The sequence below is a fragment of the Bidens hawaiensis genome, unplaced genomic scaffold (genome assembly GCF_021521415.1).
Source record: "Bidens hawaiensis isolate Kalapana, Puna unplaced genomic scaffold, B.hawaiensis_p1.1 tig00040103_1, whole genome shotgun sequence".
NCBI lineage: Eukaryota > Viridiplantae > Streptophyta > Magnoliopsida > Asterales > Asteraceae > Bidens > Bidens hawaiensis.
In genome coordinates, this window is record NW_027497073.1 from 10,527 (window position 1) to 21,070 (window position 10,544).

The following is a 10,544-nucleotide window of genomic DNA, read 5'->3' on the forward strand; positions in this document are numbered from 1 at the left end:
ATGCATGTTCCACACACCTTGTATTTATCAAGATTTTGAGTGGCAAATAACTATTTTTTTCACTGGTAGACCGGTTACATGAGTATGGAATCCTCAACAAAACAAAATGCATTGTACATAACAAAAGATGGTTGAACTGCATTATATTTAAAATATAACATGAAAAAAAAATCAGCATATAAATCAACAATTGGTTGGTTTAAACAAGTATAATTCAAAAGGAAAGAAAACCTATCTTGTCTATTCTTTTGTTCTCTAATGAGGGATGATGATGGCAAAAAACAATTTCTAATCAATAAATATACACCAAAACCTAATATTCAGTAAGCACTTAATATTTATTGCAAATTACTCAGGCCTTGAAAAAACTCATGTCGTGTGATATTTTGTGTACCTGAGTCAACCTAGAACCATGCGAACTTGTATGTGGTGAGTCGACTCTTGACGCCAAATTGGTTGGGCTCCACTTTGAACAAGAGTAATATACTGCCCTTCCTTCACCAAACTCTTGTCCTAATAAATATATAAAATCATATAAATGTTAACAATTAAGAACATATTACACTGAAATATAACTTAGTTTCACCAGTTTAGCCATTGTATTTAAGAAATAACGTTAATTTTATTGTATGAGCGTGCTTTCACTTTTTTACCAGTGTATGTATTAACCTTCTGTATAGCATGCATATGTGAAATTAATTTGAAAGTATGTTACATATTATAAAAAAAAAAAAAAAACATTTTCCTTGCATATGATAACCAAAAGATGTAAGCTGCATTTTGGTATATTTGAAATTACTTATCTGTTCATTAGAAAGCATCATAAAATTCACATATTATCTGTTCAAAAATCCCATAATAGCTACCTTGGTTTGTAAACAAGCCGAGCTTGAGCCAAAGTTTGTTCGCTTGACTCATTTGGCTCATTTAAGTTAAGCCAAAATTTTAACACTTATCAAGTATAACCTGATTCATTTATACATACGCCCGCATAACATAATCCATGAGTCCACTAGACTACTACAGACCACAATATAATTTATAATATTGAGTTTTACTTAGATATTTTTACTTCAAAAGAGCTGGTCGATGTTTTTACGAGCCGAGCTCGAGCTGGCTTGTTTATCTTCGAGCGCTTCAGCTTGGGCTCGGCTTGCTCATTAAGCAGACATAAGCCCATAATTCACATTTTGTTGTTATTGAGGGGGAATTTAGACATTAACTTTCTTTTAAACTATTTGTCTAGTCAAATGCAATCATTTTCTTTAAAAAAATGGTAAATCATACTAACCACTAAAATCTTAAGAGCTCTAGAAAAGGTCTCCTCAGCATCATCAGAGAACTCCATGTATATTGGCATAACACCATGATAAAGAATCAATCTTTGTTGAACTCTTTTTCTGCACAAGGCCATCAGTTTATGATATTAAATCTACAGTAATGACCAATCATGGTAATAATATGTAATGTTAAATATCTGTACAATACTCACACGTTTGTGAAGGCAAAGATAGTTGAGAACGGGCGGTAATGGCTTAAAATAACAGCCATGGACCCGGTTCTTGTAAAGACAAGGATAGGAGTCGCGAGAGTGTTGGCTATTGTTGCAGCATGGTAGCCAAAAATCTCACCCATATGGCTCTGAAAAGATTGTCAGATTGGTCAATATGAAATACATTATTATATTAGCAATAATGTAATATTTTCTGATTGCATTAATTGCCACACACCTTTTTAGATTTACGACCAAGAGGAACCATGTTGATTGAACTTGATTCGGTCCTCAATGACACAGTGTGCATTACTTTCACAGCTTTCAGTGGAAACCTATACATATTAGAATGTAAACAATAGTTAATGCAAATAATGTGAATGCAAAAGTGGTTAATAAAATAATAATAATAATAATAATAATAATAGTACTTACTTTCCATGGGCAGTTTCTCCAGAGAGCATGATGGCATCAGCGCCTTGTCGTACGGCTATTGCAATATCAGAAACTTCAGCTCTTGTTGGGGTCGGGTGATCAATCATGCTTTCTAGCATGTTTGTTGCTACTATGACTGGTTTCTGCAAGTCTTGGCATCTTCTAATGATGTCTTCCTGATTAATCAATAGGCAATTATGAGATTATAGCTAATTCATATTTAAAAGATGTAAAAATATCAAGCAAGAAAATAATATGTGGTGTGTGATGTGTTTAACTTAATTACCTGCAATAAAGGGACTTCTTCAATCGGAAGCTCTGCACCAAGGTCACCACGTGCAACCATAGCCTTAACAAAATGATAATAAACTTAAGAGAAGATGTTTATTGTTATTATTAGTGTTATTATAACTATAATTATTTTTAAGAATTAGAAGGAAAATATGATATAAGCTAACCCCATCAGATGCAGCAAGTATAGAAGGAAGGTTAACTATTGAGTCTGCACTTTCAATTTTGACAATCACATGGATATCAGCATTGCAGCCTACAAAAGAGATTAAGCTCAAACAACTATAAACAAATAAAAGAGAAATAACACAAAAGAAGAAAAAAAATACAAGAGCCTTACTTTTGAGATAATCTTTCAGCTCACGAACCACTTCAGCATTTTTCACAAACGAAACAGCATAGAAATCAACCTCGTTATCCACTCCAAACTTTATATCTTCCCAATCTTTATCTGTAAATTAGAACCAATTTAGCAATTACTAATTAGTATGAAACAAAAGGAAAAAAAATATGACATATTTGTAAAATAAGTTGAAATAAACCTGTTATTGAAGGCAAAGTGGCACTTTTCCCACGCACGTTTAGATGCCTCCTTGATTTAAGTTCTCCACCATCAATTACTTCGCATTTTACTAAATCTTTGGTCTTAGATTTAACAGCCAGTGACATCATTCCACCTACAAAAAAGGCAATGTAAAATGTATGTGAGTTAATAATTGCAGATGACAAGTGTGCTGAATGAAGTCTTACCATCAACCAATAGTATATCTCCAGGCTCGACATCGTTTATAAAATCATCATAATTAACACTAACAGTGTCATCTGTGCTGACTCCTCTATTAATAGTGAAATTGAAATCTTGTCCTTCTTTAAGAAAAATTGGTTTAGGTACATCTCCACTTCTGACCTCAGGTCCCTAAAGCAACAGAATGAACATAATTACTAAGATGCATAAAGATAATAATAATAATGTTATATTACACAAAGGCATACCTTTGTATCCAACATTATTGCTATAACTTTTTCACTAAATTGAGCATTGTATTCTTTGACAAGATTAATGGTTTTTTGATGTGATGCATGATCCCCATGTGACATATTTAGACGAGCCACATTCATCCCTGTTTCAGCCAACTTCCATATCATTTCACGTGAACTTGTTGAAGGGCCAATTGTACACACTATCTTTGTTTTCCTTTGAGCATCTAGAGAAATTTGAGGTGGCCTTAAGCTGCTATCACTAGACTGCAACTCAAAAAAAAAATCCCATAATTGATTGTTAAATTAACCTTTAATCTTCTCTTTTATGCTAAAGTAGAAAATTTCATATTAAACATCTCACAATCATACACTGGCATCATATACAATTGTTTCAGGTCAAACTGAACAGAAAGTTCATCTTCCATACACAATGTGCAAATCAAGTGCACAAATCATGGTAAATCAAAATCCTCCATTAATTATATATGGTAAACCCTAATCTCAGCAGAAAAAAATCAATGACAGTTAGGGTTGTAAACGAACCAAACATTTGGCGAACTGTTCGTGAACTGTTCGACGTGAAGTTCGTTTATGTTCGTTCGTTTAATAAATGAACGAACATGAACAAGGAATGCCGTTCGATTAACTAAATGAACGAGGCAACGAGCACAAACAGAAGCCATGCTTGTTCAATTGTGTCCGCGAACATTCGATAGTGATTTCGTTTACGTTTGTTAATGTTTGTTTGTCTATAAACAATGACTTTTCTAATCATATCATACATATGAAAGCAAAATTATTAACTACAAAAAAAATTATATATGCATATTATGTGATTAACTTATATGTAAATTAACATACGAATATGAATGCTAAAGAAAGAAAACACCAACACAAACTTGGTAGCTGGACCGAACCGTTAAGAACAACCATTATCTGTTAGCCATATCAAACAAAACATTGTTTGTGTTCAGCTGGTCGCTGTCCATGAACCATTCACAAACAAGTTCATTTCCTTATGAATGAACACGTCATAAACCATTCGCTTGTCTGCTTAACAGACGAACATGAACAAGGCCTTGTTCGGTTCTGTTCATTTACGGCCTAGCGACAGTGCCTATCACTAATCGAATCTCAAGTAAGTTCTTCATTACAATAGGCTAAGATGTCAAATATCAGTAATATATCTTACTACCATAACTATGATTATTATAAGTAATGTTTATAAGTGTAACTAACAATGATACTATTACAATTTAACTAACAGCTAGTTTTCATTTATTACAGGTATGTTACTATATTATTCTAGCCTTCACAATAACTTAAACCAATAGAAATGTATAAATATATACAAAACCTAAAAAACTGCTAATAATCAGTGAAAGCAATAGGTATACCAGATAGATTGGACCGTTGGAAGAAACTAGTGGCTCGTAGCTCTGTGCAACGATCTTCTTCGAACTCACCGATTTCCGAACACGTAGCCGTTGATTCGAATTAACGAATTTGCGTACGGACTGCAGCGATCCGCAGGCGTCGGATTTGAATGCCGGAGTGCGTAAACTGATAGTCGCCATTGCGGATCGAGGTTGTGAACGGCGAGAGGGTGTGTGACACAGAATTGGACTTTGACTGGGCCCACCAGGATTTTGGGTATCATGTGGTGATTACTTGTATGCAATTGGATGCGAATAATCCGAACAGGGTCCAAATGTTTTAACTAAATAATAATTATTGTGCAATTGGCCTTATGGTTGAGGATTGGATCTTTAAAGTTAGATTCGAAGCCTGACTCAAGAGAATTATTACGTTTCTTCGTAATGGTGTTCATTATGATAGGAAAGTTAGTTAACATCTCGTCTCAAGAAGGCTCACTCGGATATTGGAGATAGTTACAAGTGTTGTTTAAAATGTATAAAGAAAGAAAATGAATGCAGCGCTATTTTTTGTCTTTTGTTATAAATTGGCTGAAATCAACTAGATTGCCTAATTTTTAATTAGTAGACTATGAAATTGAGATGTAAAGTGTATTTGGTGGTTGAAAAATTGGTCATGTGTTATACAAGTTGTAGTTATAGTTTTAGGTTCATTTTATATTGTTAAAAATCTTGCTAAAGATCGGCTAGTGGTGATATTACCTAACAGGAAAGGGTACAACAAATCACTCATATTCGTTCTATATTGGCAGTCGTAGTCCATTACATGCTATTTTGTCATTTGTAGTCCATTGCATGTTATGTGTGTTACATTGTAGTAACATACATACGTTTGATATAAAATTATAGTAAAAATGACTTTTTATATTTCTATGAATACTAGATTGGATATATATCATTTATATGTGATTCTACTTTGTATATAAGAAGAATAGTGGATAAAGGTTTGTTCTAAAATTATTATTACATCCTTTCTTCATTTGAACAATATCGACTATTTATAGATTATAGTTGGATTTTGTGCATCTCTCGCCCACACGAAAGCCAAAAAAGTTAACTCATGTACCTGATTCTACACTCCTGCTAGCTTCATGGAGTGTAATGACCTTAATATGTACATTTATGAGATCATATATCGTATGATATATAATATTTGTGATGTTGAAGAAAACCATGGGAGTTCGTTAATTATAACGCATGAATCGGGAAGTCACATGACACCCTATAGATGAACGTGACGCCTTGGATAAATTTCACAACATGTGTTCACATTTGAGATATTATGACATAGGGAATGTTCTAGCATCATGTGCCATCTACAAGTTTTGGTCAAATGTCTTTAACGAGATAACTTTACAGATAAGCGTGCTTGGTGGGAGATTTTCATAACATATAATCCTTTAACTAAAACTAATGGGAAGTTTTTAATCCTTTAACTAAAACTAACTTGTGAGTTCCCGTTGAACAAAACGAATAATATTGATTGATACGATGAGCACATGTTTTAAGCAATATCAAAGTCATTGTTCTCATGCTTACACCAAATATAAGATCAGCTATAGCATAATACACTTCACAATAAGGACTCAGGCCCATCACTCTAAGAGGCTCATGATCGTTAATATATATATATATATATTACATATGATTTTGTTTTTAAACATAAGCATACGAAAAATTACTCTTTGGTATAATGGATAGAGTGATAGTTTATGAAATCAAATGTCATGAGTTCAATTCCCTTCCCATGGTGATGTTTTTAATCTTAATATAAAAAACTTTCCTTTTGTGTTTTATATGTGCTATTTAGCATATGTTAGTACCTTATTATTATTACTATTATTATCATCATTATCATTATTTTCTTTGGTTCATATTGGTCTTTCGAAATGCATTCCAGTTGGAAAAGTTGTAAAATGATTTAAATAATTAAAAACGTAATTTCATATGCCATTTTTTATGTTCGTCGTGAGTGTTAAATTTTAAGAGGATGTTATGTAGACTAGCTACAATTATATAGCTAGACTAAAAGAAAATAAACAAAAAGGATTTAAAAAAAGTATAAATATCTATACTACTTAATAAACAAAGGTCTTTCTTTGCCACGTGTCTTCTTCATACCCCATCCTAATTCTCAAAATCCCGCCTCCCTTCTTAATCCTTATATCACTCACAAATTGGAGTCCTGTTCCACCCTATTTTGAAATTATAACCCCAACAACCATCTCATCATCCTTGAGGTTAAAAAACGCTAAACCATTCTTGCCCCTTTCCTAGATAGCCCGATCCTTAATCAGATCCCTCAAACTAGAACAACCATGTCATAATCCTTGCTTAAACCCGAACAAGCAGATTCTTATCACCGCAAGTCATCATCATCCACATCTCCTCGATCCGCCAGCGACTTAGGTATAGCGTTTTTTCTAATTGTTTGTTTTTCTATGTTTTACAAATTTTGTATATGTTTGTTGTTCTGTTAGGGTTCCGATTTTAATTTTGCTTTTATGTTTATTTTTCGTTAATTATTATCGTTGAAGGAGATGTATTGTTGTTGAATTTGTTGTCTCCATGTTTAATTTCATTTAAACCTTAATTTTGCTTTTATGTTAAGCTTGTAAAAAAATTTTCATGTAATTTTGTTTTCATTAGTTCAAACACTTGGCGTGCATATACACATTATAATGAATATTGTGTAAAAATATTATTCATTGGAGGAAACCTTTCTATTTAAATAGGTTATGAAGTGGGGTTTGGTGTACAACTTCTAAATGAGTAAAATTTTCATAGGTTGCCATGTTAAATTGTCGTTTTTATTCAAAGAACACAAATTATTCCAATGAAACTGAAGCAAACAATCGTCCAATGCAAGTAAATCCGAGGATGGTGTTGAATGGATGAATCAGATTGCAGAATGTCCTGTTTATCATTCTTCAGTTGAGTCCGTTTTGAATTAATTCAGATTGCACTAGAAGCAAACAATCATTCAATGCAAGTAAATCAGATTGCACTAGAAGCATCAAAATATGGTGAGTTTTGATTATTTTTTTACTTTACTAAATTAATGATTGATTTATGTTGTTTTGAATTAAGTTAATAATTTGCAGGTATATGCAAGATTGTTCCTCCTTTAATCTCTCAATCGGTTTCCACAATCCACATATCTTAATAATTGAGCCGTCTTCAAGATTTAAGGTATCAATCATCGTAATCGGCCATCGTCTTCAAGATTAAAAGTATAAAACTAGCTTGCTTTACATCACCATTTATACTCAATTATCAACATCGTTTGTCATCGATTCATAACTAAAATCATTTTGAAATCATCGTCTTAATCAGCTCATTATATACCATCTTCAATATAAGATTTGTATCTACATCTCTTTATTATTGGGTGCTCGAATTAATATGGTTACTTATTTCTATTTCCAAATCCTCGATTTCGATTTAAGGTTAATATATGGTTTAAACATGTATTTGTTGTTTTTATGACTTTTATCATCCAATTTTTTTTAGCCTATTACTCAATATCCTTTAGAATAGGTTGCAGTTAAGAGGATAGATTGAAGATCATGTGTAATAGATGGTAGGAAATCTGTCGGTCAAAATTAATAAATGGGCCATTTTGTGAATACCAGAACTTGAAGCATAACTGTATATTAGAAAGGTTAAAGTAATTTGAAATTTATGCATGGCTGCATTCAGTATGTTTTTAAAAAAACTATACTTTCTAACAAAAAGATATAGTAAACATAATTCTTTGTTGCATTTCAAAACAATAACACCTAACTCGATTAGGGATTATATGGTTGTTAATACGTTGTTGACAAATATCAAAATTCCAATTCTTAATGGGTTGGAAAAAGGTAAAAGTCTAATATAGTGTCAAATTTGAATGAATTTTATGGCACTTACTACATTAGAATAAGTTTGTGCAGTCCTGTGATACATTCTTTTTTTTTTGCTACCTAAATTATTATGAATTATTGTTGACTGCGTAGTGACCTGTTATATTCACCATTAATTAGATTAGTTTTTGATTGTGCAGGGGTCCTTGATCTTTGCGTCGATTTGTGCCTTTTTGTGTTTCTTTGCATCTGCTCCCCATATCCCATTTCCAGGTAAGTTGCTTTGCTTATGAATCCTTTAAATTAGGGTGTGCGTGGTGTGGTTCGGTGCGTTTTTAAGATAAAACCAAATAAAAAACCAAAACTTAAGTTTTTTGAATTTTAAGACCGTTTGGTTTCGGTTTTCTCGGTTTCAGTTTTTCGGTTTTCGTTTTGGTTTCTGTTTGGTTTAAGTGTTTTCGGTTTTGGTTTTTGTTTCGGTTCCCTTTCGGTTTTTTTCATTTGACCTTAGAAAATTTAGGCCGAAAAAAAAGTTGTGGAAAAATAATGAATATAAGTATCAATAATTTTGTTAATTGTTAACTAATTGATAATTATGCATTTTGGTTAAAAAATATTTGAGTTACATACTTATTAAATTCTTATAAATTATTTAAAATAAAAAATAAATAAATAACAATTTAGAAATTCACTTCGGTTCGGTCTTTTCGGTTTTTATTTCATGAAAAAACCAAAACCGAAACATAACTTCAGTTTTTCGGTTTTTACTGTTTGGATTTTTCGGTTTCGGATAGGTTTTTTTGTTTTCTTGCACACCCCTACTTTAAATCTATTTGTCTCCACTAATTGCTATGATTGCTTTTCTTTAAGTGAAGATATCTACATGTTCTTGACGTGACGATGGTTAAATATGGTTGTTAGGAATGGGTTTTTTTTGGCTCTTCAACTTTCATTCTCCATGTAAGTCCACAGATTTTTTTTGTGTCTATTTTTTTCATTTGGGTCTGAAATCTTTAAAATTTAATGGTCATCACATGCATTTAGAGAACTTACAAGCTATTATTTTTGTAGTTAACATTTGTAAAAACCTTATCTTTTTAACAATTTGCAGGGTTTGATTAGCCATTTTGCTGCAATATTTCTTCAAATATGTGATAATTTGTTTGGTTTAATCTTGTCCTTATTTAATGTAATTCACCATTTTGTTTATTCTTTTCTCTCATGACATGAATAATTGTATCATTTATATTGTGTTCGATCATTTATTGTATAGGAAGCACATTAATTATTCTTTTTCTTATAGTATGGTCATTTATGTTGAGATTTCGTTCTCTGTTAAACGGGCAAGTATTTATAAGGTATTTTTTTCGTGAAATATAATGCTATATGGTAGAAAATGCTATATTTACATATTTATGTTTGTTTAAGCACACTTATCTTCTAAAATGTAGAAAATTTTAAACCTTACTATTAAACAAACATGTGATATCTATCATAAATATTTTGTCAAGTTATAATTAATGCATTAGTAAAAACAGTATATAATTTAACTATAACATATGTTTGTACCTTTTATACTTAATAGCCAAATTTATTTATCATGACTTATTATTATTGATACTTTAAATGTTTTGAACTTATAAAATTAAATTTGTTAAACCTGTGTTATACACGGGTATTTAGCCTAGTTAATAAAAGAAGAGTTTAATGGGCCGTGAGCCCAAACAACATGTTTTGTTTACAACTGAAAATCCTAGGGTTTTTGCGCCGTAACCGTCATATCACCTCTATTTATGCCTCACGGTACGACTAGCAAACTCATATCAATCAGATTCCACGGCTTCAAGTTTTAAAACATCAGTTCCACTATTGTTTTCAGTTAAGTTTTTATGTAGCTTCAATTTTTTTTTTATATATGTGTATATAGATCGCTATGAGGAAAACATAACCGCTCCATATACAGAATTAATAATTCTGTCGGTGATGGCAGCAATACCTCTAAGAAGTTCTGAGCGATAAATTAATTATTATTGTTATTATTATTTTGTTTTGTTTGATTTAAAA

At 31.8% G+C, this 10,544-nt stretch overlaps 1 protein-coding gene across 1 annotated transcript; it reads right to left on the minus strand.

The window, feature by feature from the left end:
* Window positions 1–217: 217 nt before the first annotated feature.
* LOC143591849 (pyruvate kinase isozyme G, chloroplastic-like) lies at window positions 218–4,653 on the minus strand. The gene is made up of 12 exons (XM_077071928.1): window positions 4,597–4,653; window positions 3,212–3,463; window positions 2,969–3,134; window positions 2,761–2,895; window positions 2,559–2,669; window positions 2,386–2,474; window positions 2,214–2,276; window positions 1,928–2,103; window positions 1,731–1,827; window positions 1,493–1,641; window positions 1,292–1,400; window positions 218–513 (listed from the first exon to the last, which is right to left on the minus strand). Exons 2-12 carry the CDS (start codon window positions 3,362–3,364, stop codon window positions 400–402), a joined length of 1,362 nt encoding a protein of 453 aa, XP_076928043.1. The 5' UTR covers window positions 3,365–3,463; window positions 4,597–4,653; the 3' UTR covers window positions 218–399.
* Between the last annotated feature and the right edge of the window lie 5,891 nt (window positions 4,654–10,544).

Bases quoted from the DNA above. Each gene is read 5' to 3' on its own strand.
- LOC143591849 (XM_077071928.1), bottom strand. From the start codon at position 3,364: ATGATATGGAAGTTGGCTGAAACAGGGATGAATGTGGCTCGTCTAAAT. The intron at 3,135-3,211 runs GTATGCCTTTGT...CTGTTGCTTTAG, and splicing joins CAATAATGTTGGATACAAAG to GGACCTGAGGTCAGAAGTGG. The intron at 2,277-2,385 runs GTTAGCTTATAT...CATTTTGTTAAG, and splicing joins TACTTGCTGCATCTGATGGG to GCTATGGTTGCACGTGGTGA.